Raw genomic sequence first — 27,667 nt, forward strand, 5'->3', positions numbered from 1 at the left:
CTCGGTCTCCGGAGAGAAGGAAGAGGAAAGAGGAACCTCGCCTTGGCCTGACTTGCAGGGAATGGACCCGCTGTTTTTGAACTCGTTTGGCCACATTCTTCGTTTCCGGCTGCTGTCACCGGCTCCCTGGGTTCCTGACACTGACCTGTGTGCGCTGCTGGGCCCGCATAGCCATCCCGGGACCCCGGGGCGTGTCTGTCCCCTCTGTGGAGTCAGGCTTCTTTCCTCGGAGCCCTGGCTTGCCCCTGTTTTATTGACTGCTTCTGGCACTTGGATTAGCCTGATCTCAAATTATGTCTTGCATCTTTTGATTGCAGTGACATGCTAAATTTATTTTTTCCTTAAAGACTTAGTTTATCGACTTCAAAGGCAGAGTTCTAGAGACAGAGGGGAGGACAGGCAGAGAGAGAGAGGTCTTCCATCCACTGGTTCACTTTCCAAATGGCCACAAAGGCTAGGGCTGAGCCAGGCTGAATCCAAGAGCCCTAACTTTCCTCTGGTCTCCCACATAAGTTCAGGTACCCAAGCACTTGGGCTGTCTTGTGGTGTTTTTCCAGGCATGTTAGCAGTGAGCTGGATTGGAAGCAGAGCAGGTGGGTCTGGAACTAGTGCCCATAGGGGATTCCGGCTCTGCAGGGAGCGGCTTAATGTGCTGTGCCACAACAGCTGGCTGATGATGGGTTTTTTTTTTTTTTTCTTTCTCATCTAGTTTACATCTTTAGTATATTTCACACTGGACACCTTAAGCACCCACCCCTTGCTCGCTGGTCCTGCCTCTGCCCCGGCTGTAAGGATGAAGGGAGTGCTGACAGTGATGGACAAGCTGTTCTGTCTCCTGCATCGTGTTCTTTTGTTCTTTGGAACACAAAAATCAACCCAGGAACACTTCTCCTGGCAAGTAGTGTGGCCCTGCTGTGTTTGCAGTGCCCTCAAATCACAGCCTGTATGTGAAAGAAACATGGGTGAGCCACTAGGTCCTTGTTTTGCCTTCAAAGTGTTTGCTGCTTGCTTTAGCAGGCAAGTATTGCAGGTGTCAGAAAAAAAAAAAAAATCAAGGGAAGGGCTTAGTTTGTGAGGCTTGAGCCAGAAATTCTTAACTTCCAGAAGCTTCTGGAAGCTGAGTGCGGTGTGGGAGAATGTAAACGCTTTCAGGTGGGAGTGCTGCCCACCCCTTTTTACAAAAATTTATTTATTTCAATGAAAAGACAGATTTGCAGAGAGAAGAGAGACAGAAATATTTCATTGGTTGGTTCACTCCCCAAATGGCTGCAATGACTAGAACTGAGCTGATCTGAAGCCAGGAGCCTCTTCTGGGTGGGCCATTCTCTACTGCTTTCCCAGGCCATTAGCAGGAAGCTGGATTGGAACTGGAACTGCCGGGACACAAACCAGCACTGCAGGTGGAGGACTAATGTGCTTGCCATTGCACTCGCCCTCCAGGGATTGGAGCTCTTCAAGGGAGAGGCCGACACACTCAGCCACTTGCTGAGCTGTCCCTGGGTGGGCGAGGGCTAGCCTGGTTCCCCAGGAGAGTGCTGGCAGCCTGCGCGTTGCTGTCCAGCTCTGCTCAAGCCAGCCTCCTGCACCCAGGGCCTTGCTGGCCACCTCGGCGGAGGGCGGGCTGTGGGGAATATGAAGCCTTCAAGGGCTTTGCGTCCCAGCGCACTCCCTGGCAGACAGCATGCCCTCATGGTCCTGTGTCTTCTGGCTCACTGTGCGTGGAAAACCCATTTTTTTAAGAACTCGAATGATTAAAGTAGACGCCTTGTGCCAGGTGCTTTATATTTCTGATGTCATTCACTCTGCTCAGCAGGTATACGAGCTGAATATTTTGATGAGACAGCGTGACTTAGCCTAAGAGAGGAGCAGGAGAGGTGGGACTCGAACCTGTGTTGCTCCTGGGGCTGTAGCACAGCAGCAGAGACCGGTCACCGGCGCCAGACGCTTGACGAAACATTTAAAACAGCAAATTAGCCCAAACGTGGGGACTGGGGAGCCACGGTCCAAGGTTGAGGTCGCACAAGCAGATCCGGCGGCCTGGCCACGCTCAGGTGCCTTGGCCGATCAGTATGCGCCTACTTGTCTATGCAGGCCCCGCTTCCCTGGGCCCATCGTGCCTGCATAATGTGTGGTATTTCTTCAACAGTGTAGACAGGTCATTTGTTTCCATCCACAGCCACTTCTCTCGCCTCAGCTAATTATGAAACAATGTTAAGAAGATTAGTAATGCGTCAAGGGGCGAGTTGGCAGCCTCTGCCAGCAGCTTCACCAAGTGTTTGTTCCCGTTCAGCTATTTCACTTTGCGGAATTTACCCTTGGGAAAGATTCAGGGATGTGTAACAATAACTACATTTAGATGTTCAGCTCAGCACTGGATCCAGTGGGTGACCGTGACCATCAGACACAGGGAAAAACTGGAGGCAGTTTGCATGCCTGCTGTAGAGTCGTGTTAATTACATTGCCACACGCCCTAATTAGCATGAGGATTGCTAATGATAGATTGCTCAGTGAAAAAAGCTGTAAAGCTATAAATACCACGGACTCATTGCTAAAGAGTGTACGTGCCTAAGTACACTTCTCTGTGTGTGTTAACTGACTTCTGGGTTAGGAATGATTTCGTTTTATATTTTATAACAAGAACTGTGAAAAAGTTTTTTGAAAAGGTGGCTTGTTCAGTGATTGCCCAAGTTTGGCAAATTTTTAAGTAGCTGAAGCTCATCTGAGTGGTAGAAAGAAGCCAACCAGCTGTAACTTGTCCATCAGGTTTACAACAGACTCGCTGGAACCCTGAAGGGAGCCATTACACAATCTCCAGCCGTGGCAGCAGCATGTTGCATCTGCCCCATTCTTCATCCACGTGGCAGTGGAAGGTACTGTGGTTTCAGCGTGAAATTTACATCCCTCGGCTTGGATTTCACTAAGATAAAGCACAAGTTTCTTAATGAGAACCCTTACTCTCAGTACAGCGTCAGGTACTCTCCAGGTAATAGCATATTTGCCTTTGGGAAGGGAGAGTAAAAGATGACTTATTTGTTTATTTGAGAGGCAGAGAGAGGGAGCGACCTGCCCCGCTGCTGGTTCCCCTCCCCAGTGTCTGCTGGTGAGGCCAGGGTGGGAGCTGAAGGAGGGGCAGGTGGCAGGAACCCAGCCCCTGGAGCCATCGCTGCTGCCTGCGCAGGCTGCCTTAGCAGGAAGCTGGAGGGAGGGTGCAGAGCTGGTAGCAAAGCAGCTTTGCTGTGGGACTTGGGTATCAAAACTGCCAGGTTTGTAAATGTCCACCTCTAAAACATCTTAAATTCCTTTGCTTGATTTTGAAGAAAAAAATGATTCACTAAGACGTTTGAAACCAGACTGTGAACTGGGTGCAGGGAATGTATGTGTTTTACATCTCATTTGGAGGAAAACATGGAGGCCCTAAGGGTTTTCTTTGATGTATTAAGTGTTGGGAGGGAATAATCTCTCACTGAATGTATTTAAGCTAAATGCTTCAGTAGCTCTCATCATTACAGTTCATTAGCCATTATTATTTAATACATGTTAGTATATAAGTAATAAACCTTATTCTGATGAAGAATTATGTCAAAAGTATATGGCTTATTTATTATTCAAGGACATTATTGACACATGTACCTATGTGTGTTTGAATTTTTTAAACACTTCTGTTTTATTTATCTGGAAGGCCTTGCTTGGATCACAGCTTGCTCCATGGCAGATTATCCCAGAGGTCTCAGCATGCCGTGCTGTGTGCCAACAAGGATGTAACTTCAGATTCTCATGGTGCCACTGTTTGTTCAGGGAACTGGCAGGCAGCAGTCACGTGGGGATGGGGAGCAGGCAACTCTGAGTGTACCCCTACCTGTGTGCCCACAGTCCCTTACTGCCCACCACATGCAGTTATTCTGTGGCAATATTGTGAGGGCTAGCACAGATCTCTTATACAAGCCCAAGTTGTCAAGGTTGTGTTGGTGACCTTGGCAAATGCCTGATGAGTTGGCCAGGCCTGCTTCCCAGCTGCTGTCCTTCCAACAATCCTGACCTGTAGCAGTGACTCAAGCACTACCCAACTGATGGCCGTTGGCTATAACCTCATCTCTGTGACCCTTCCCACAGCTACCAGGGCGTTTGTGGCTATGTGGTGATCCATGCCTCTGCTGCCACCAGGGGTCATCACACACACTTGTTCCTTCTGGCTGATGCCCCTTTTCTTAGCAGCATACTTATTGAAAAATCTCATCTGTAACCTGTGTTTCTACAGAATGGTTGCCTGCTCCCAGGATAACTGAGAAAGGCCTCTTGTTTTGGCCCTTGTGCAAACAAGCCTATTGGTGTCAGCTTGTGGCATCCTGCTCCTCTCCTCCCAGTGGTCTTTGTCTTGGCTCAGGCATAGCTATCTTGTTGTAGGGACTGGTTCACATCCAGTGCCAAGACTTTTTCCATGTCTTCGACACTCATTGTAATGTGTTCAGGCACAGCTTGGGCAAGTGATTCCTCCACAGGGTGAATGTCACTTTCATTGAAATTGGCAGATGGCACAGCTCCTGTCAAATCCAGCCACTCCAGGGATACCACTGCATCAGGCTCCTTTATCTCTATTTTAAAAAATATTTATTTATTTTTTATTGGAAAGGCAGATATACAGAGAGAGAGAGAGAGAGAGGAAGATCTTCTGTCCGATGGTTCACTCCCCAAGTGACCGCAACGACTGGAACTGAGCCAATCCGAAGCCAGGAGCCTCTTCCGTGTCTCTCACATGGGTGCAGGGTCCCGAAGTCTTGGACCATCCTCTACTGCATTCCCAGGCCACAAGCAGGGAGCTGGATGGGAAGCGGGGCCACCTGGATTAGAACTGGCGCCCATATGGGATCCCAGCGTGTTCAAGGCGAGGAGCTTAAACGCTATGCTGTTGTGCCGGGCCCAGGCTCCTTTGTGCCGGGCCCAGGCTCCTTTATCTCAAAGGATGTGATAATCCCAATGGCAAGCCTGCAGCCTGAAGGAACACGAGCATGTCCAGCAGATGGGTGAATAATCCCAGGCAAGGTTGCCACACTGCCGTTCTGTTGTATAGGTGGCAGGAAGCCCCCAACACCCTAACAGGCCTTCCTTAATTCCTCCAACATTAGCTTTCCAGGTTATGTTCACATAGAAAATTCCTTCAGCTTGCATGTTTGGGCATGAAGTCCTTCTTGCTTCTCCAGCAGTTTTTACTGGTCTTTTCCAAGAACTGGAGTTCATCATTTACAGGTGTGACTGTTGACCCGGAAAAAGGTGGTGGAAGCTTCCGGCTCTGCCCATCTCCTCCTTCCATTAACCTCTGCGTGAATCTGCAACTTCATTAGCTGCTCAGCTCTTGTTACACTTCTGGATTGTTTTTATTTTTCCCTAAACCAGTTATAGCAGCATTTGTAGCTTAGACTTATGAAGTGTGTTGTGTTAGTTGTTTTTAATTTGTGATGAACCTGTATATAAAATGTTTATGTGATTTAGTATTGTACAATTTGTAGCATGGTAGATCTATACAATACTGGGTGAAATATTAATATTTTGTTATGATCTTATCTTTCTAGATAAAATTTGACGCCGGGACCCTCCTTCTTAGTACACATCGACTGATTTGGAGAGATCAGAAAAATCATGTAAGTGAGATTCAGTTTTCATCGTCTTTTCTGGGTTTTCAATCACTGAAGTTTTTCCTTTTTCTATTTTGGCCTCCTGCTTTTGGCAAGACTAGCAGTAGATGCCATATACCTGGCTATTCAGAACGCCAAGTGAGGGGCAGATGATTGGGCTAGCTGTTAAGCCACAAGTTGGGCCACTTGCAGTCCACAACAGAGTACTTGGGTTCAATTCCCGGCTCTGGCTGCTGATTCCAGTTCCCTGCTAATGGGCACTGTGGGAGAAGGCAGATGATGACTTAATGCTGAGCTCCTGCCACCTGCACGGGAAACCTAGGTTGAGTTCCTGGGCCCCTGGGCCCCCTCTGACTGTTATGGGTGTTTGGGGAATGAACCAGTGGATGGCAATCTATCTGTCCCATTCTCTCTCTCTCTCTCTGTCTTTCCCTTAAGTCATTTTTTTAAAGACATTGTTTTTTCTTTTTTCAAAGAATGTGTCCTGTGTGGACTCAGTGAAATACAAAGAGGAGGGAGGGTGTTGTCCCTCATCCAGATCCAGATACTGTAGTTACTGGCTAGAGAATTGTGGTTGGCTCCCTTTAAAATACTAATCAAACATTGCTTCATCACGCCCAAGCATCCTACTTCCAGGCGAGGAATAATTCTCCTGTGAGAGGCAAAGGATCCTTCAAACAACCTGTCCCGCCATTACTGTCGAGGCTCAGGGAGTGGCGACTGCAGAAACACCTGCTCTGCCTCAGCGCTGCACACTGCCTCGAGCCACCCAGGAAGAGAGCCCCCTACCTACTCTGCTGTTTTTTTTTTTTAAATTACCACAAAAGGAGTGTGGGTTATGTGAAGAGAGTTGGTATCCTTATTCTAAAGAGTTAGCTTGTCTACTGCCATACCACCCTGAACGTGCCCGCTCTCGTCTGATCTAAAGAGCTTTAACTTAAAAAGTATGGATATAGTAATTTTTGTGTTGCCAGTAAAATGAAGTCTCCTTCATGTTTTTATTTTCCTAGTCACTTCCTCTCCCATGAAATTTTAATGCCACAGATAACTATATGCTCTATTATGGCCCTTTGGAAGGACACCAACCATTGCAGTGTTTGAGTTTTTTTGCTCTGAGAGCCAATTTTTTGCCCCTTTTGGGATGATTACTGCTTATTTGATAATACCTTAGATTACTAATGTTGGCTTACTCTCTTAAAATAAATACCGCCACGTCTCGTTTAACCATAGGGGTAGGTTCTGAGAAATGCACAGTTAGGCTATGCTGTGCATACACGGGCTGCATACCCCCAACCGTGACTGGCATAGCCTACTACCCACCTGCCTCCAGGTGGTAAGTCTGTGCATCGTGTTACTCTCTGAATACTGTAGGCAGTTGTAATGTAATGGTATTTGTATATCTAAATATAATTACACACAGAAAAAGCACAGCAAAATTATGATATTAAAGATGAAAATTGGAATATAGGACACTTAACGTGCATGGAGCTCATAGGACTGGACATTGCTTTGGTGAGTCAGTGAATGCTAAGGGACCTACAGCTTCAGACAACTATGCATGTTGTACTGAATGGAGACCTGGTGACACTGCAGAGTAAGCCACCACGTGGAGCGCTCGCATCCCACGTGAGAGCACCGTATCGATGCTTGGTTCTCGCACTTGGATCCAGCCTCCTGCTGACTCCTCCTGGAAGCCAGTAGGTGGTGGCTCCAGTGCTACCCATGTGGAAGATGAGGATAGAATTCTGTGCTTCTAACTCCAAACTGGCTCAGTCCTGGCTGCTGCCTGCATTTGGGGAGTGAACCAGCAAATGGAAGATATCGCACCCTCCCTCTCTCTGTTGCTCTGCTTTTTAAACAATATTTTTCTGTTTTAAATAGTTAACTTTTTAAGTTTATAAACTTTTAATTTTTTTTTTTAAGATTTATTCATTTGTTTGAAAGGCCAAGTTACAGTGAGTGATGGCGAGATAAGAGAGGTCTGCCATCTGCTGGTTCACTCCCTAAATGGCCGCAGTGGCTGTGGCTGAGCCAGGTGAAGCCAGGAGCCAGGAGCTTCTTTTGGGTCTCCCACACATAATTGCAGGTGCCCAAGTACTTGGGCCGTGCTCTCCTGTTTCCCGGGCACACTAGCAGGGAGCGGAATTGGAAGTGGAGCAGCCAGGACTCTAACCAGCAGCAATATGGGGGTGCTGGCACTGCACTTAGTGGCTTTGCCTGCTATGCTATTGTACTGGCCCCTTAAATTTAACTCCTTGATTTAAAAAAATACAAATCTGTATTTTGAAAAAAAGACATCTTCCATTCATTAGCTCGTAACAGCCAGAAGCAGGAATGAAGAGCCCCGTCTGGATCACCTACAAGAGTGGCCGGGACTCGTTTGTTTGAACCACTCCCCACTGCCCCTGTGGTGTACGTGAGCAGGAAGCTGGTGGAACTGGAAGCAGAGCTGGATTCACTAAGAGATGCTGGTATCCCAGACGGCATCCTAACCATTGTCAAAGGCCCAGCACTGAGGTGTTGTTTGAACTCTATTTTATAGATATTTTTAAAGATTTATGTATTATTTTATGATCTGAAATGCAGAGTTTCAGAGGAGGAGAGAGCTTCCATTAACTGGTTCATTTCCCAGGTAGCTGCAACAGCAAGGGCAGGACCAGGCCCATGCAACAACCCAGGACTCCATGTGGTTCTCACAGAGGGACCATCCTCTGTTGCTTTCCCAGGCAGGCTAGCAGAGAGCTGCATCGGAGTGAAGTAACCGAGACTCACAGTGATGCTGTGCTGCAGGGTGCTGGGGTCGCATGTGGCACTGTAATGGCTGCCGCAACACCAGCGCCTCAACCATGAAGATTGGGCCTCACTCCCCTGGTGGTCATGTGATGGACATCTAGGAAAGGCAGCTTTTGAGGGATGACAAGTTGTCCTTTGACTGTATGTTGCTCAAGTAATAAATCTTAGCATAACTTTTTGATTATCATATCAAGAGGCCAATTTTTACACATGCTTAAGACCTGTTATATCCCAGTTATATTCAGTAACTTGAAAATTGCATGTATCACATAGTTTCTCATAAAGGGACATAACATTATTTCCTATGAACTTGTGTGTATGTGCGTGCATGGGTAAAGTATGGAAAATCATAGAGAAATCGCCCATTAATGTGTTTCTTAAAATTGTTTTGATTTGCCTATTGTTTTTCTATATGGAGACATATTACATGTAAATATCGCTTTTAGAAACTATGCCTGCTAGAAACTCAGAAGTAGTTACAGCTACTTTTTAACTTAATGTGTTCTCACACACAGCAAAATGACACCTCAGTGTTTTTTTTTTTTAATTTAATTTAATTTTTGAGCTCATACAGGGAATAGAATAAGATTATTTTTATCACGCACCTTACAGACAAATGGCCCCTGCTGCGCTGACGAGTGTTGTGGGTCTTGTTCTCTACCCTAGGAGTGCTGCATGGCCATTCCTCTTTCTCAGATTGTGTTCATTGAGGAGCAAGCAGCCGGCATTGGGAAGAGGTGAGCGCTGTCTGGCTCAGGCTTCATTCACAAAAAACTCCTCCTGTCACACTGATAGTCAGAAGGCTTCTGAGGGTTATCTTCCCACCTAACTTTTCTTGGATGTTCTTTTCCTTGATCTCTGAAGTCATCCTTAAAAGCATTAATAAAGCACTAAAGCTTACCGACTATTGTTGGGTCAACATACACAAGTCCCGATGCCACTGTTTGTATTTCCACAGATGTTTTGCATGTCTGTGTGTCCATACAAAAAGTCAGAAGTGAACCATCTGAGAAAAATAGCTTTGTTCTTACTTTTGGCTGATCATCCAGTTTAATTCTCAAGTTTGAGTTATTTAGATAGTGGGATTAGATAGTTTATCATACTAGTTACTGCACAAAATGGGGCATTGATAGGTATTAGGAGACAGATAATTATTAGATCAGGTAATAAACATAAATTTGCGGTAATTTCAGAGGCAGCAGGAGCTGTGGCCATTGTGGTGTAAAGACTTGGGTTTAGATGTGTACTGGAGTGTTGATGTTTGAAGTATTTTGTCAGCAAAGAATATTAGCATGGAATTGTTTTTCTGAAAGGCCTAGAGTACAGCATGGTTAAACACTTGAATGGGAGTGAAACAGTATGGAACTTCCCTGGAAGTGCATGCAGGCCTCAGAAACAATATTACACATACCATAAGTGATTGCTTATTGACATGAAGTAAACTAATACTTTTTAAAAAGATTTATTTTATTTATTTGAAAAGCAGAGTTAGAGTGAGAGAGAGCAACTGAGTGAGAGAGATTGTTCTTTCATCCACTGGCTTATTCCCCAAATGGCTGCAGTGGCTAGGGCTGGGCCAGGCTGAAGCCAGGAGCCAGGAGCTTCATCCGGATCTCCCAAGTGATTGCAGGAGCCCAAGCACTCAGGTCGCCTTCCACTTCTTCCCCAGGCACATTGACAGGCAGTTGGATTGGAAGTAGTACAGCTGGAACTTAAACTGTTACACCACAATGCCAGCCCATAATCAATGATTTTTTAAAAGAGATTTATTTATTTATTTATTTATTTATTTATTTATTTATTTAAAGGGCAGAATATCAGAGAGAGAGAGAAAGGAGGAAGTAATTTCCATCTACTGGTTTACTCTCCAAATGGCATAACTGGGTTTGGAGCAGGCTGAAACGAGGAGCCAGGAATTCCATCTCGGTCTCCCACATCAGTGTCTGGGTCCTAAGTACTTGGACCATTGTCTTCTGCCTTCCCTGGCTCATTAGCATGAACCTGGGCCAGAGGGGGATAGTTGGTTGGGGGAGGCAGGAAGGCTGGGTCAGTGGCTCAGCTGGCTAATCTTCTATCTCCAAGTGCAGCATCCCATGTGGGTATTGATTTATGTCCCAGATGCTCCACCTCCCATCCAGCTCCCTCCTTGTGGCCTGGGAAAACAGTAGAGAATGACCCAAATCCTTGGGACCCTTTACCCACATGGGAGACCGGAGGTGGCTTCTGGCTTCTGGCTTCCAGTTGACTCAACTCTGGCCATTACAGCCATTTTGGATAGGAAACCAGCAGATGGAAGATATTTCTCTCTGTCTTTACTCCTCTCTGTAAATCTTACTTTCCAAAAAAAAAAAAAAAAAGAATAAATCTTAAAAAAAAAAGAATAAGAATAAGAAGGACAGTTAGGACTTGAACTGGCTCACTGATATTGGATGCTGACATTGCAATTGATAGCTTAACCCATTGTGTCACAACCAATAGCCTACCAACCAACATTTTAAATAGATCAATGAGCCATAGGTCTTTTTTTTAAAATAAAGCTACTTTAAATACTTTGGAGTGTTCCCCCACAGGAATAAAAAGCACTGGGAAGAGGCATCCCCTAACCCCCCAGAGTGGCTGGGTGGGGGGAGGCTACCTGAGGACAACGAAGCACAACAGGGACCCACTGCAGACTCGGGGCAGGTGGCACTGGCTGCAGGCACTCAGGCGATGGCAAGAGAGCTGGACACGAAGCCACAAGGCTACTTGGGTTCCTCCTTCTTCTCGTTTGCCTTTTTCTGCTTCTGCTGTGTGATCTCCGGGTCCCTCTGCTTGCGGATGGCAGTAGAAAGCCCGTCATCTCCATGCTTTCCTTAACCAAGTTGCTCTGCTTTTTCATGTGTTTCTGGTGGGAGAGTTCGCACTGGTTACTGTGGGTCATGGTACGGAGCGGTTCCCGCCTGTCTCCGTTGCATCCCCTCGCTCGCTCTGATGTTGCAGGCCCCAGTGAGCCCTAGATTTTTAGAGTAGGTTATTCCTGTTACTTATGTTTTCCCTTTATCATTTCTAGAATGTAAAGCTTTACGGGCATAGCATATCATTGAATTTTTCATCTTCTGTGTTCTAAAGTACTCCAGACCAGAGTAACAATTTAGAATGTTTATCTTCAAATTAGGGTCTTTTTGAAACAACTGCATTGTAATACGCCAGTTTAACTTTTCTCAAGTGTTCTGTTTAGTTCCCACTTTTCCCATCAAGCAGTTACTATATTACATTGATTTAAAGAATATGAAATTGGTTTTACCTGTTAATATGTTCTAAACTTATTATTTTAAGCCAATGAAATGTGGTAACTGAATGATTTAATAAAAAATATGCAAAATTGGCATGGCTTTTGAGTGCCTACTTTGGAAGTTACTGATTTTGTTTTGTAGTCAGCCAGCTTTTCTTTGGGTTTCTTTTGAGAGAATATCAGAGTAGGGCTAGGCTTCTGTCTTCACAGACTGCAGAAATGCTTTTGCTCTGTCAGTTTTCCATAATTGTCATAGCTTCTTGCACTGTTGGAAGGTCTGTTTCAGTCCTGTGCATTGCTTGTGCCATTTATGAAGGTATTTCAATTCAGGGAGAAGGCTTTTTTTCTTTTAATTTTATTTTTATTGGAAAGTCAGATATACAGAGAGGAGGAGAGACAGAGAGGAAGATCATCCGTCTACTGATTCGCTCCCCAAGTGGCTGTAACAGCTTGAGCCGATCTGAAGCCAAGAGCCAGGAGCCTCCCCCGGGTCCCCCACTCAGGTGCAGGGTCCCAAGGCTTTGGGCCGTCCTCGACTGCTTTCCCAGGCCACAAGCAGGGAGCTGGATGGGAAGTGGAGCTGCCGGGATTAGAACTGGTGCCCATAAAGGATCCCGGCACATAGGAGGTGAGGACTTTAGCTGCTAGGCTACTGCACCGGGCCCCGAAGTCTTTCTTTTTTAAACGATAAAACAAAACAAAGCAAAACAAAAATTGAGCATGAATTTAAAGAATATTTTGCACCAATGTAACTTATTTTCTAAAATGTTTAAGCTTACTTATTTTCATTTTGTTTGAAAGATGGAATCAGACAGAGGTCTCATATCTGTTGGTATATTCTGTAAATTCTCACAGAGCCAAGGCTGGACCAGGCCAAAGCGGAGAGCTTAGAAGGCAATCCCACTCTCCCTTGTAGGTGCTAGGAATCCAAGTACTTGAGCCATCACTTGCTGCCCCTCAAGGTGCACAGTAGCCGGAAGCTGTCGGGACACAGACTGACCGTAACTTGATCCAGGCACTATGTATCAGACGTGAGCACCCCAAGCAGTGGCTTCCCTTCTGTGCCATACACTCACCCCAGCCTCATCTTCTAATTCATTTCTGCGAACTGTTTTGAAGTGCCCTTACATTTGCATACCTGACTTGAAAATGTTCATCACAAAGAATAGATGAAGCCTTTGCAAGGTTGGCCTCAGTCCACAACCAAAGCCTTGGTCCATTTGACTAAGCTCAACCTATCGTGTTTCAATTTTTCAGTGATACTCAGACAGCCAAATGGGCCCAGACAAGGCAAAGCAAAATTAAATCATGTGTGCAGTTATAAAATGACCACAAAGAATACATCCTAAACTACGGAACGGGGATATTCTGGCCATTTCATTTTGCTCATCTTTATGGAGGATTGTTTATTGAAGAGATTGGAAAAAAAGAGAGGAAAGCAGACTTGTAATGCTGAACAAATACAGTGATATTTTTAATAATGTGAAAGATAATAGTAGTCGTAAAGACACTGGTAGCTTTGTATTCCTCAAGCAGCAGTATTTTGAGACTTGTTTTTGCGATTGGTTATCTTTCTGGATCATGGTGTTGACTGAGGGGTATTTTCAAACAAATGACTCTGTAGAATGTTGGTTTTGGATGGAGTTTTAATAAAACATCAGCTGGCCAGTTGTCTAGATAAGTTTTCACATTTTACTTTTCAAATGACTAAGGTAAGTTTGCTTTGGCAGAAATTTTAGGCCCCTCCTAACCTTGGGATGATTGTGTAAGTGGAAAACCATAATTCTAAGCCTTTAAAAATTTTGCATTTTATTTTGAACTTATTTTCTAAAACCATATTTTGAACTGAATTGATAAAGTAACTTAAACTTTGGGGGTTAATAACTGAGAAGTTGGAAAGAGAAGCTTCTGAAAGCTTCATTACAGTTGAGTTGATACAAAGTTAAAACTATGCTTTTCAGGATGTTCCTTGTTTCTGCATGAATATGAAAACATATTAAGTTAATGAATGCAGAATTGGTGGTGTTTGACAGGCAGTTAAGTCTCTGATATTTGCTCTTCCTTAAGTGCCAAAATAGTGGTTCATCTTCACCCAGCTCCTTCCAGCAAAGAACCAGGCCCATTCCAGAACAGCAAGAACTCCTACATCAAACTCTCCTTCAAGGAGCATGGTCAGATTGAGGTGAGTCCCTGGATGGGAGAAACTGGAGTGCAGTTGCACAGACGCACACCCACATGTGTGCGTGTGTGAGCACAAACATACATGTTTTTGTTGTTATTTGTTAATGTGATAAAACAGGATTAAGAACATACCGAGTCTCACTATATTTTGCAAATTAGATTTATGTTGTATCTTAAACTTTATCAAGGAAAGTGGAGAATATGAACTCTGGGTTTGATTGGGAATGGGAAGCAGAAGGGTGTTGTCACAGGGGGAGCTGTGTCTGGGAGTGTACTAGGTCATGCCACCTGGCTGCTAGTAGGATTTTCAAAGGAATAGCTGAATTAAAGGGACAGAGAACTCAGTACTTAGAAAAATTTCTGGAAAGCAGAATTAAAATATAAATTCATCTTGTTGAAAATATTTTGAAATCTATGCATATAAAGGTGCTTCAGAAAGCTTCTGAAAAATGTGTACTATGAACAAAGTGTGCATGGGTTTCAAAATATTTTGCAATCTTTCAATTTCGTTTTCCACAAATTTTTAAGTGTGCCTGGATAATGCAGGGGAGTGTTTATTGCTGCATTGGAAAGCTCACTAGCATTAAATTAGCAGCTTGTCTTATGAACACCATACAAATTTAATCACTTAAGTACTGATTCTGTAGTACAGTGATGTATATATCCTACTTAACAAATCCCTTGTAATTATTCTTAAGACATTTGCAAGTGCGTGTTATTTTTCCCATCCGTTTCATTATTATCTTCGTATTCTTTTCTACAGCACTTCATTCAGTGCTTCTACCATGGGAGCTACCAAGCAAAAATAAGTGATTGACTGAAGTCATTCTTTTTTTTTCTTTTTTTAAGATTTGTTTTGTATTTTTATTGGAAAGGCAGATATGTAGAGAAGAGATACAGAGAGGATGGGCTTTTGTCCGCTGGTTCACTCCCAAGTAGCCGCAATAGCCTGAGCTAAGCCGATCTGAAGCCGGGAGCCAGGAGCTTCTTTTGGGTCTCCCACGCAGGTGCAGGGTCTCAAGAGTTTGGGCTGTCTTCGACTGCTTTCCCAGCCCACAAGCTGGATGGAAAGCTGGATGGGAAGCGGGGATTAGAACCGGTGCCCATATGGGATCCTGGAACATGCAAGGTGAGGATTTAGCCACTAAGCCATCAAGCCAGGCCTGATTAAATCATTTGTTTTAAAGATTTATTTACTTTTATTGGAAAGTCAAGTATCCAGAGAGCAGGAGAGACAGAGAGGAAGATCTTCCATCTGCTGGTTCACTCCCCAAGCAGCCACAGTGGTCGGTACTAAGCCAATGCGAAGCCAGGAGCCAGGAGCCAGGAGCTTCTTCTGGGTCTCCCGCACAGGTGCTGGGTCCCAAAGCCTTGGGCCATCCTCTACTGCTTTCCCAGGCCACAAACAAGGAGCTGAAAGGGAAGTGGGTCTGCTGGAATTAGAACCAGTGCCCATATGGGATCCTGGTGCATGCAAGGCTAGGACTTTAGCCACTAGGCTACTGTACTGGGCCCCTGACTAAATCATTCTTATGGCGACTGAAAAATATGTTTGATTACTTTTTTGCAAATAGGCATGTTTTGGCTCTAAATTTTGACTTCAGATTTTAACTGGACAAATTCTGTACTGCCTTCGTGGAAAATGGGTGTGTATTTTTCCTGGCATTGTGTATGTTTTACTACAGATTGAAAATAATCCAGATATGCAGGATTATTTAAAATAAGTATTTATTTCATTGTCACTCATCCCTTTGTTGAGAATAACTGTCTTTATATAGAAGATCTGTTCTTTTTTTTCCCTTTGTTTTGATTTGTGAGGTTGTTCCAAGAAAAGAACTTCCTTTGATTTTCTTTGATGTCTGTGGGTATCTTAGGGTTTTTGCAAATGACTTTACAGATATTTAAACTGAAGAAATGTAAACAATGATTTGTACAAACATGCCACCACCAAATTGTCTCACTTAAATTTTCTGTATTTGTATAAGTTTCACAGGCGTTTATCAGAAGAAATGATACAGAGAAGATGGGAGACTATGCCCGTTTCCCAGTCATTACAGACAAGTAGAGGCTCCCAGGTAGGTTTAAAAACTGTTTGCTAATCTAGTGTTTTTCAACTCTGTACTGACATCAGCAGAAATAAGACTCTGTGACTATAGAACTGTCTCCCAAACAGACCAGTGCTACTTTGAGTCATAGCACCTACTCTGATTCAGTTATCCACTGTAGACCGGCTCTTACATGGCTAAAAGCTGGCAAGTACCAACGTTTTAAGTACAGTCATTTATACTTTAAGACTGTACTTGCCTGGTACATGATAACCTACCAAAGAACAGAAGTCAACAGGAGACTTAATTTATATCTAAAACTTAAAAAAAAAAGAAACCAGCCTGTATGCATTTACTACAGATTGCGTTTCTCTTTCATGATGTGGAGGTCACGGTGCAGAGGCAGCAGCAGAGCGGTGTTCTGGAAGGAAGTGTTGATGTCATTGTGTGCTGTTTCCCTTCGGTTCTTTGTGGGTCCTTTCCCACCATTGAAAATACAATGCAGTGGGTGACGAGACAGTATTTCCTTTCTATTTTGCATGTTTTATTTTCTACTTTTTGTTTTCCAGCCAGGAAGAATAAGGGCAGTAGGAATTGTAGGCATTGAAAGGAAACTGGAAGAAAAAAGGAAAGAAACTGACAAAAACATTTCTGAGGTAACCCTTAGACACAAGAACTGCTCAGCCATTTTTTTAAAGCCTCGTATTTGTTCTTTTAGATCTAGCTGTGACTAATTCTGTTCTATAATTTGTAAAATACTTTGTTGATGTCGAGCTACCCCTTCTCCTAGTGTGTTGTACAAGTCTAGTTTTTAGACTAACAGTTCAATCAAAACATCTTTTAATAGACTTTTCTAAAAGAAATGTAGATTTGTGTTAGAAAACATCTTTGAATGTTGTCTATAGATTTTAAAGTCTAGGTGGAATTGGTTGGAGGATACTTTTTATAGATATAATTATTTTGAAAGTTTCATGAACTTAAGTGCATCAAAATGTTCTTAGGCCACTGCCCCAGGCCAGACATCCCCTATACAGCCTTATGTTGATGACCAGGGGAGCCCAGGCTGAGACGGTGAGACTGGCTCAGGCCAGCTCTTCATTTCTGGTAGGGGACAGCCCTGAGCCTGATCCTGGTCCAGTGGTCCTGAAGTATCATCATGTATGAGAATGTTCAGGTGCAGGGGGAAGAACTCTAGGGAAGAACACCAGTTATGCATTCGGTTTTGTAATTAGATAATGAATCTAAACATGACACTGATCTTTTCCTATTTGTATAAAAACACAGCTTAAAAATTTTACTTTCATTTTTTTATTTAAAAAGCAAACAGAGAAACAAGAGACAGGCAAGCAGAATGGAGAGAAATCTTCCGTCCATTGGTTCACTTCCCAAATGCCAGCGACAGTCGGGGCTAGGCAAGGCTTAAGCCAGGAGCCTGGAAGTTAGTCGAAGTCACCCACATGGTTGCCAAGCACTCCAGCTACCTGAGCCTCCCTGGTACACATGAACAGGGGATCTGTTTTGGAAGTAAAGTGTCCAGATCATGAACCAGGTACTCTGACATTGGGTGTAGATTTCCCCAGGTAGCATCCTTAAAAGTCACTGTGTCAAGACCACCCATGGTCTTGGTTTTTTATGAATTGATGCTATAAAGTAATTCTTTGGGTTTTATAATACAGACTGAGAACCACAGTGCTTTTGGGACTCAAATGTCAATTTCTCAATTTCAGGTTTCATTTTTTCTTTTTGCATTTTTTGTAATATTTGTATAGGCTTTATCAGTTGAACATCCCTAATCTGAAAATACTTGCATTTAGTTGTTGGGAACGGTTCAGAAAAAATGTCAAGGATGTATGTTAGTCAAAAAAAATCTAAACCGCAAGTGGCTATTTAATATCTAATGTGGGCTCAGTAGCTGACCATAAAGGTTACTGCTGAGGAACCAGGGCATTTGAGCTATTCGGTGCTCGGAATACTGGTTTTTCTGATTGTGTGTTTTTGGCAAAGTTTTATACGTTCTTTGGTCTTGTGTATTTTCTGCAAATCTGTAGCTGGATCCAGAGGCTTGGTCGGATTCATGTTCAAAACCTTTGTCACTGATAGAGGTGACGCTGTGTTCTTTCATCACGTGAATAATTAGTAAAGTAGCTGAAAGGCTTTTGGTATGTGTTCTCTTTATTCTTTGTTTACTTGAAAAATATGTGAGCTCTGTCTGCAGTCTGAGCATTCAGCCACTATGCACTCTCTTTATCCCAGCTGTCCCGTGGCAGTTTTAGTTCGTCTGAAGCTCCTTCTGTAGCAAAGGAGCCAGGAGATGCTCATGGTATCAGCATTCCCAAAGCCGGTATATTTATATTCCTCATGCATGAAAGTCCAAATGCTGGCTTTTTAAAAAAGTCATATTAACTAATTGAAAAAAATTTTTTTTTTTAATTTATCTAAGAGGCAGACAGATTTCCGTCTGCTGCTTTATTCCCCACATTCCCGCAGCACCTGGAACTGAGCGCCTGAGGCTGGGAGTGCAGGACTCCCCCGGGTCTTTTGCAGATGTGCTTGAGCCATCACCCACTGCCTCCCAGGGTGTGTGGGTGTGCCACCAGGGGCGGGCTGGGACTCAGACCCAAGCACTGAGATGGGATGGTGCAGGCACCAATAATCACCCCATGCCCTGTTGGTTTTCATGCTGTGATACAGAGAGATGCGGAAGCTATGTCACCATAGCTACCGTCTTCTAAGAATCTTCTGTTCCCCTAAAATTCCAGTACTTTGGTATTAGAAGAGAAGAAACTGACCCAGGGCGACTGGCTGGATTGGGACAAGGGGCAGCTCCACAGTACACTGCATCCCACAGTCACAAGAGGTGCTATTTCTGAGCACTTAAAACAGCCACCTCGGCACCTCACTTTGTGTTGAGACTTTTGGGGGCGGCAGAGGTGTCTGCATTTATTTCTTTCATAATTGCTACCATTCTTACTTGGTGGTATGTTCAAAACGTTTTTCTTAGTTTATTTCAGTGTGAGTTTCACTGAGGCCGTGGCTGGAAGAACTCTGCATTGTTGCGCGTCTCATTCAGATGACTGTCTTGCTTTCTGCTGTGTGCTGGGCCCCGCCCAGGATGCTGCTGGCACGGCAGGGATGCACCAGCTAGAGGCAGGCAGGCAGCCAGGGTCTATACTTGGTGTGCTGCAGTAAGGACACATGACAGGGAAGGCTTGAGTACAGCAGGAGCCTGGAATTCAAAGCAGCCAGCAGCTGGGGAGAGGCTGGAACATACAAAGACACAGAACTAAGTACTGAAACCAAAAATTCAAGGATAAATTAATAGTTACTGAAATGAATAACTGAAGGAGTGAAAAGTAAGGAATGTTGCCATCAGTCATCTTCAGTTTTACAACAAATGGCATTTTTCTGTAAATTGGAGTGAAATTTTACTTTGGCTGTGGTTAGAGGGACCATAGATTCTATAGATAGAATTATATAAGGAACACAGGAATTTATTTTGCTGTAATTTTTATTGTGGGTAATTTTTGATTGTTTTTACAAGAGTTAAGCCAGAGAAGCCTAGAGAACTCCATTTGAACGCCCCGCCTGGGTGGCAGGGGCCGTCGCACTTGAGCCATCTGGTGCAGCTTTCTCAGGTGCAGGAGCAGGGAGCTGGACCAGAGGCAGAACAACTGGGCCTCAAACCAGTGGTCGTATGGGATGCCGGCGTCGCGGGCAGTGCCACTGGACTCCGGCTGCCAGCCTCTCTGCCCATTTTTTTTTCTGATGGTTGGCTAATTCCAAATTTTAGGGTAATAACTGATGTGTGGAAAATTGTGTTTTGTTATTATTTGATATTTTATAAATAACCCCAAGGCACCAGAAGATTTCTTTTTTATGTGTGTATAGGACTGACTTATGTGTTATATATGGGCTCACTATTATAGCATGCATTTTCAATGAAAATGTAAATAATTGAAGCAATTTTCCGTGCAAAACATGAAACTAATTCTAGTAGCTTATCTGTTGATGTGCTTGTTACATGTTCAGAGTAAAAAATCTAAGTGTGTAAATGCTCGCTGCCTTTGGGAAAGCTAGGTTGCTGTGTGATTTGCCCTCTATTTCAGTGCTGTAACAGGCTTCGTTTTAGAGCTGGTGCCCACAGTTTCCCACAAAGGGCTTCCTGCATCTGCTGGCTGTTGCTGATAAGAACCCAGTGTTTAGCCTTTTGTTTATCTGAGGAAATTCCTGTTAGGTGTGTGCTCATTCCCCTTTGTTTTCAGTGTTAGCCTTGGTGAGCTGTGCTTAGACTCTTCCAGGGCACTGTTCTAACAAAGCCCTGTTGCAGATGGTCTGTGTAGACAAAGACTGATTAAGTTTGAAGATGCCTTTGAATTGGATATTTATTATAGAAAACCAAACAATTGATGGCTATTCTTTAGAATCACTTGTTGGTTCTGTGAGAGCTTTTCTTGAGTTATGGTCAAAGCTCTAAGTAGAAAGTGTTTCAATTCCAAGATAGAGTCTGCTATTTTCAGTTAAATCATACCTGCTATTAAAGCCCACCTTGTGCCTAAGGAAGTCGTGCAGCCACCTACTCCATTTTCCACCAGGAAAGCAATCTCTGGTCATACTAGCTCAGAAGTCCCTGATCTCTGGTGGGAGACCAGGAAAGCTTTCTAACACTTTGGATTCTTGACCTCCCATGAGAAAATGATTTTAGTAAAAACCAGTCAAAGAGAGTGTTTTTGTTGTTGGTTTTGTTTTTAAGATTTGTTTACTTGTAAAACAGCATTACAGAAAAAGATATCTTTCATGTGATATCTTTCATGCCACACATGTCCATAATGGCCAGGGCCAGCCAAAGCCAGGAGTCTGGAGCTCCATCTGGGTCTTGCAGGTCGAGAGCAGGTGCTCAGGAGCATTGGTGGGGAGCTCGATCAGAAGTGGAGCAGCTGAGACTCACAGTGGCTCACAGCTGAAATGCCAGTGTTGCAAGGGAAGGCTTAACCCACAGTACTGGCCAAAGATTTTTTTTTTTTATCATCTCAAATACCATTCATTTTCTGAATGATTAATCAATAATAGCCATTTTTCTCTTTGAAAACTTGAAGGGATTTTTTGCCATTGTTTTGGAATATTTATGGTTTGCTAAACTGAATTTTTACAATAAGAGATTCACTACTGGAATAAGTATATTAATATATTGGTATTTATAAGAAAAATTTCATGTATTTTCCCACACAGAAAAGCACAGATGGTACTTTATAGATTTAAAATCTTCCAACAGAAACTTATTTCTCATTTCAGGCTTTTGAAGACCTCAGCAAGCTAATGATCAAGGTATATCATTTCTGCCTCTTAAGTGTGTACCGTTCATGATCTGTCTTGGAAAACATACGTTAACTGATTCTTTGGGGACATTTCTTTTTATTCTGTGCTTTTCTTTGGACAGGCTAAGGAAATGGTGGAGTTATCAAAATCAATTGCTAATAAAATTAAAGACAAACAAGGTGACATCACAGAAGATGAGGTAAGTCGGTTCCTTTTTCTAAAAGCATTAGAAACCACACATAGAAGTAGTGCAGTGTCCTGGGGATTTGCCAGTTTGCTTTCTTACTGTCATGTTGTAGTTTTATATATATTTTTTTTAAGAGTTTGAGGATATATTTAAAAGAAGTTAAAGAAAAAGATCATGAGCCATAAAAATCCGTTTATTTGTAGAGGGATAAAGGTTATTTCGTTGGCTTTCCTTGGAGTGTAAAAAGAGAGAGATCAAATGTGAAAATAGTAGTTGTTTTATACATCTGTATGATGGTGCCTCATTAAATTTGTTTATACTGTGGTCACAGCCCTTTTGCTTTCTAAGTTTTTGGTTTTGTCATATGACTGGGATTAATTTTAGCTTGGGTAGTATCTAATCTCTTTTCCTATCCAACTTACAAAATAAGAGACTGAAACAGAAGAAGCAAGAACTATTTCTGCAAGGAACTTCTGGAAATTGGGTCCCTTATAGCTCACAGTATAGAAACACAATAGAAGAAACAAGTGTATGTAAAAATGAATGAGCAGATTTGAATTCATGATGGAGGATTTCATATGTATAGGTGGAGAGATAAATTGTGACAATTTTTTGGTGAATTTTCTTCTTTGTTCTTTTAGACCATCAGGTTTAAATCCTACTTACTGAGCATGGGAATAGCTAACCCAGTGACCAGGGAAACTTACGGCTCTGGCACACAGTACCACATGCAGCTGGCTAAACAGCTGGCCGGGATACTGCAGGCACCTTTGGAGGTGAGAACCAAACTCCAGTGTACTTGGAAACTGCAGTCACGGCTGTGTCATTAGAAATCTCAAGAGTGGATCTCTGCCTGATGTGGTTATTATCAACCAACATGTTTTTAGTTTCCATTTCAGATATTTATAGCTTTCTAACTCTATTTAATGTGAACTTTTTCTTGTCTTCAAAAAGATGTGTATGTATGTTCTTTCTGTAGCTGTATTTTCATGTAGCTAGTCTTTAATATAGAATACTGTTAATAATTCCAGAATACAGATTCATCTAGACTTTCAGCATCCCAGAAGTCAAAACTTTATTAAGGCTCTGGCATTAAAGAAAAATTTCAAACATATACCAAAATAAATAATATAATGAATCCCATGTGCCCATCATCTAGTTTTACCTATAAACCAATCTCCACTCAAAATCATTTTTAGAGCACATTCCAGGTATCACATCATTTTAACTGCAAATATTTCAGCAACTATAATAAAGACTCTTTTAAACACAACCATAAGACCATTTCACAGCCAAAACACTAAAAATAGGGACAGGTATTGTAGGGATGGTTTAGGAGGCCTGTGTCCTGTGTAAGAGTGCCTGGGATGAAGTCCTGCCTGTGTTTCCCTCTCAGCCTCCTGCTGATCACACCAGTAGGGGCAGCAGCAGATGAGCCAGGAGCTTCAATCCCTGCCACCCCCATGGGAGACCCCAATGCAGCTCCAGGCTCCTGGCTTCGGCCTGGTCCATGCCTGGCTGTTGCAGAGTGTTGAGGAGTGAACCAATGGATGGAGATGGATGGATGGATGTGTGTGTATATAAAACTTAAAAAATGCTGTTGCTAATTCTAACACTATTTTCAAATTTCGTATTTTATTAGGAACGAGGGGGAATAATGTCACTCACAGAGGTGTACTGCTTAGTGAACCGGGCTCGAGGAATGGAAGTAAGCCTAGAATCATTACTTTTTAAACTAAATCTATACTTCCTTGCAATATCATGGAAATTCCCCTGTAGTGGCTGGTTGCAGTCTGAGGAGCGGTTATGAATGCGATGCTACTTTGAGACACAGTGTGGTGCAGGGGAGAAGAGCAGGGCCCTGGGTCTGGGAGGTGGGTGGTGTCCTCCTTCTGTTGGTGCCTCGCAGAGTGACCCTGAGTGGCTCACTTACCCTCCCTTATCTACAAAGAAGTGCTCAGACAGAGACCCCAGGTTTTTCTGCTGTGTGTGTATGCACTGCAATGAGTGAGCTCAGGCACAAAGCCCTCTGTCTGCAGGATGCACGTGACCCTGTAGTTCCTGCAGAGTGAGCGGAGTACTCTGGCCCCCTTCACACCCCTGCACGTGACACTTCATTTATCCTGCCAGTAACTGGGCGAGATGGCTGCTTTTTCTATTCTCTTCTGGGGGATAATTGGGAATGAGGCAGTAGATGCCTAGATTCAGCAACTTGATCAAGGCCAAGCAAAAGACAGGGCTTGGGACCGTCCTCTGTGATTCCACGCCGTGCTCTGCACCACTGCCCTGCTCTGATTCCTTGAGGCTGTGCTGCCCTGAAGGGTACCCGCCAGCCACATTTACATGTGGTAAATCCAGACTGAGATGTGCTGGAAGTGTAGAATTCACACTGCCTTAGAAGACTTTGTCCAAAGCAATGTTTCATGGCTCATTTTATACTAATTATATGATTCTTACACTGATTATACTGAATTAATTGAAAAATGTTCAAATTAATTTCACTTTTTTCCCCCATTAGTTGCTGTCACCAGAAGATTTAGTGAATGCCTGCAAGATGCTGGAATCACTGAAATTACCTCTCAGGTAAAGGAAGTGCCCAAGGTTAGCCCTCTTAGCTGCGCTGCCACGTTGGACAGGCAGGCGGCACAGCCAGATTCACCCTTTGGAGAGACCAGCAGTGGACTCCTCTCAGGAGGCCAGAGTGATCAGGCTCCCTACCACCTTCTGTGTTGGTCTTGGAGGACTTGGAAGCACAGGGTTCAGCTGTGACTTCTATCGTCCTTTTACTGAAAAGAAAGTAGCAAGCCGTACTGTTTTCAGTGTGCAGATTCTAGTTTCTCATTTACTCTCAAGCTTTTTGGTTTTGTGCAGTTGCTTGTGGTTGCTATGTCTTGCGTCCCTGTTGCTCCCAAACGTGAGCATAGAAGAAAGTAAGAACTAAGCGTCTCTCTTCAGCGACACACATCCCAGCTGACCGGCTTTGGTGTCTGTGGTTTTCAGGCTCCGAGTTTTTGACAGTGGCGTCATGGTCATCGAGCTCCAGTCCCACAAGGAGGAGGAAATGCTGGCCTCAGCCCTGGAGACGGTATGTGAGCCCCGTTTCCTTGCTGTGAAGTCATCAGAGCTTAGCAACTTGAGAAACAGGATTTCCTTTTGCCTTCCCATCATTAAAAAGTTAACATTCAGAGGCCCAATTAAATATGGGCTGGCACTAGCGATGAAGACGTATTCAGCAAAATTATACATTCAAAGTTTTGTGAAACTTATTGGTAGTTTTAATTAACCTAAGTCAGGACAGCTAAATTGGTGAGGTGTTTTCTGTTGAAGCTCAGTGTTGAGAACAGATTTATAACTTTATTAATTAGAAATGATACACAATTGAACTTTTAATTTTAGTAACACCTATATAAGTAGCATTTTTAAACAGCACAAGTTGTTCTGTGAAATAATTGCTCAAAAAATATGAAAAGCATCAATTTTCTGCCCAACAGAATATTGCCCAACAGCCGATATTAATCATTAGGATACTTGAAATAGTCCCATGATGAAAGTATGTGATTTGAATAACTCATTTTAAGTTAGATGCAAGCCTCAAGACTATATCATAGTTTCTATCATGTATTTTATGCTACCCCTGTGTTTGCTCCCTTCATTGGAGCATGTGAGATGCAGTCAGGCAGAATTTCAGGGTATTGAATACTTTCTAGGCCTACCACAGGAGTTGTATTTTGATATTTTAGACCTCACTGCCTTGGTTCTAGGTCCTTCCGATTTGTAGATTTAAGCATTGATTAAGACTTAGTTGTACAGAGACTGTGGGATTTTAGTGGAAAACGCAATACATCATTTCTGGCATCTGCTGAAAGACGTGCGGCCTAAGGTCAGAAGCCGGTTAGGTCTTCTCAGTCACACTTCACCTGTGTTTCCGTCAGGTCTCAGAAAAGGGATCCCTCACCTCAGAAGAGTTTGCTAAGCTCGTGGGGATGTCTGTGCTCCTGGCCAAGGAAAGGTGGGTTAGGTGCTTGCCCTGCGTCATTACAGTGGGGTCCGTGTCCCTGGACACAGAGGTAACTGCCTTTGTTTCTTCTTGTTCCCAGGTTGCTGCTTGCAGAAAAAATGGGCCATCTTTGCCGAGATGACTCAGTGGAAGGCTTGCGATTTTACCCAAATTTGTTCATGACTCAGAGCTAAGGGCTGTGTGTCTGAAACACCGTTCTTCCATATACTTGCATCATGTAGAGGTTGTATGAAGCTTAGCTACGAATAGGCCCCCATAGGCTGAGGATTTATTAGAGTTTCAGAATCTAATCTACAACTTTTTAAATTTCTCCTTGACTCGTATGGCCCAGGAAGATGCACATAATAAAAGACAGAATAGGAATGCCAACGTGAACTTCAAGTTATCCTGTAGCTGTGCAGAATCCTCAGACTTGAAAGATGATGGATTTTATCTTGACCCGCCAACTCTGAGAGTTTTAGTTCTTGGGGGAGGAAACAGAGAAGCTGCATGCTTAGACAGGTTATTATTCCAGTGTGACTAAAATTCACTGAAGTGTAAATGAAGTTTTTCTCTGTGTCTGTTGTGCCCAATTGGGGGGATTTTTATGAAAGAAGTCATGTCTAGTACAGGTTAAAAGCCTGACCAGAATGCCTACCTGCCGATTGCCACATGGGTTCTTCATAGGGCTTTATCTCAGAGGCAGTCATAGCATGTCTTCACCAGACCAACTAAAACACCTTTTAAAAAGAGAATTTTATTTGACTTTCATATTCTTATTCCAACTAGTTTTTTATCTTTTAAGAAAAATGCTGATTTCACAGTTGGCATTTAAAGAATGCAACTGTTGTCATGTTTTTAAAAAATGCTATCGATTTTGAAACTGAGTTAAAGAGCTGCATCAACATGCCCAAAGTTAGGATTTCAAATTTGGGAGGTGAGCAGCTCAGGAATGCCCTAGGACTGTTCTGCATGTACAAAAACTCAGGCAACCATAGCGTTCTTTTACCTCAAAGCCAAGGATGGGAAATAGAATATGAAAAATAATATGACTCCTTTTCTCCTCCCTTAAGGAGTTTCAACACTTAAGTTTTAAAAAAATCTTTCTGTCATATTCCAGTAGTATTTTTTCTTCTCTGCTCTCCACATTAGAGGTTGTGTGGATAAAACACCTCAGTGAAGTGTTCTTGCCTGTGTACTGTTTGGGTGGCCCACCCGACTTCATGCGTCACTTGCTGTGTGGTGTGTTCCAGGTCAGCGTCAACTCAGACTCAGGGAACAAAGGGGGACCTATGGAATGGAAGAGGACACCCCTTTGGAAGCGGAAGGGAAGTGGTAGTTTTAACCGAGCCTATGGAACGGGCAGCATCCATGCTAGGAGAACCAGCAGGACCTGGCAGAGACAGCCCAGGCTCGCACTCCGGGTTCCCCCGATGTTCTCACTCCCACAAATGGCCACTGCAGAAGCACCAGGGCCTTCAGCCGCCCGCCCAGGGCATGCCAGTCCCTGATCCTGGCCAGGAAAGCATCTGTTGCTGCGCCGTGCCCTCTGGTGTTCCCAGGCATCCTGCATTAGTCCTCATTTCCCACACCCATCTCTGACTATTCAGTTTAGCCTCTGGTTTATTTTGTGGGTAACCAGCATCTGGCTGCTCAAGTCTTTGAGGGATGAGAGTTGCACAAACTTGTCTGTCTTGTCTGTGTCCAGGTTCCTTACTCTCCCTGCCCTGGAAAACCTGCACACACGTGCACACTCCCCTCATATGTCCTATCTCATCTGGTTAAGGCTTTTAAACACTAGAAAAATAAACATCTCACCAGTTGGGAATATGGTGAGTAGGACTGTTGGAGCTGCCTGATCTAGCTCTGATGGCGTGGATAATCATTATAGCAGGCATACACAACATGTTCTTTTACTTGGTTATGTAACATAGAAACAGCAGTCAGAATTGTGTAAAATAAACATACAGAAAAGTGGCACATGAATTTACTTTGCAAATGTCACATGAATTTAAAAACAAGTACGATTCACTTTATTTTTTATTCTTTTTTAAAAATTTTATGCTTAAAGTAAACATTCCTCACTATTTCCAGGTGTCTTAATGTATTTTTTGTCCTTCTTTTCCTTTGCTAACTAAAGGTGTTACTTTGGCCCCCTATTAGTAGAATTATGTTCAAACGCAACCAATCAGGCCCTAAATGCAAAAAAGTTCTGTGTTGGTGCTTATCATTGCTATAATTATTAATTTTTGT

General features: G+C 43.4%; 1 protein-coding gene and 1 pseudogene across 2 annotated transcripts in view; one reads left to right on the forward strand and one right to left on the reverse strand.

The window, feature by feature from the left end:
- Nucleotides 1–26,319, forward strand: part of VPS36 (vacuolar protein sorting 36 homolog) — a 51,381-nt gene extending 25,062 nt beyond the window's left edge. For both annotated transcript variants that reach the window (XM_058670825.1, XM_004577499.4), the window contains exons 2-14: nucleotides 5,565–5,633; nucleotides 9,087–9,157; nucleotides 13,759–13,873; nucleotides 15,858–15,947; nucleotides 16,487–16,573; nucleotides 21,207–21,239; nucleotides 21,352–21,429; nucleotides 22,059–22,193; nucleotides 23,060–23,125; nucleotides 23,936–24,000; nucleotides 24,418–24,502; nucleotides 25,350–25,426; nucleotides 25,515–26,319. In XM_058670825.1, the coding sequence (XP_058526808.1) occupies nucleotides 9,096–9,157; nucleotides 13,759–13,873; nucleotides 15,858–15,947; nucleotides 16,487–16,573; nucleotides 21,207–21,239; nucleotides 21,352–21,429; nucleotides 22,059–22,193; nucleotides 23,060–23,125; nucleotides 23,936–24,000; nucleotides 24,418–24,502; nucleotides 25,350–25,426; nucleotides 25,515–25,608 (987 nt within the window). In that variant the 5' untranslated portion in view covers nucleotides 5,565–5,633; nucleotides 9,087–9,095 and the 3' untranslated portion in view covers nucleotides 25,609–26,319. The remainder of the gene's footprint in view (nucleotides 1–5,564; nucleotides 5,634–9,086; nucleotides 9,158–13,758; nucleotides 13,874–15,857; nucleotides 15,948–16,486; nucleotides 16,574–21,206; nucleotides 21,240–21,351; nucleotides 21,430–22,058; nucleotides 22,194–23,059; nucleotides 23,126–23,935; nucleotides 24,001–24,417; nucleotides 24,503–25,349; nucleotides 25,427–25,514) is intronic.
- LOC101528206 (small EDRK-rich factor 2-like) lies at nucleotides 11,162–11,340 on the reverse strand (annotated as a pseudogene).
- Nucleotides 26,320–27,667: the final 1,348 nt, after the last annotated feature.

Source organism: Ochotona princeps, chromosome 12, assembly GCF_030435755.1.
Source record: "Ochotona princeps isolate mOchPri1 chromosome 12, mOchPri1.hap1, whole genome shotgun sequence".
NCBI lineage: Eukaryota > Metazoa > Chordata > Mammalia > Lagomorpha > Ochotonidae > Ochotona > Ochotona princeps.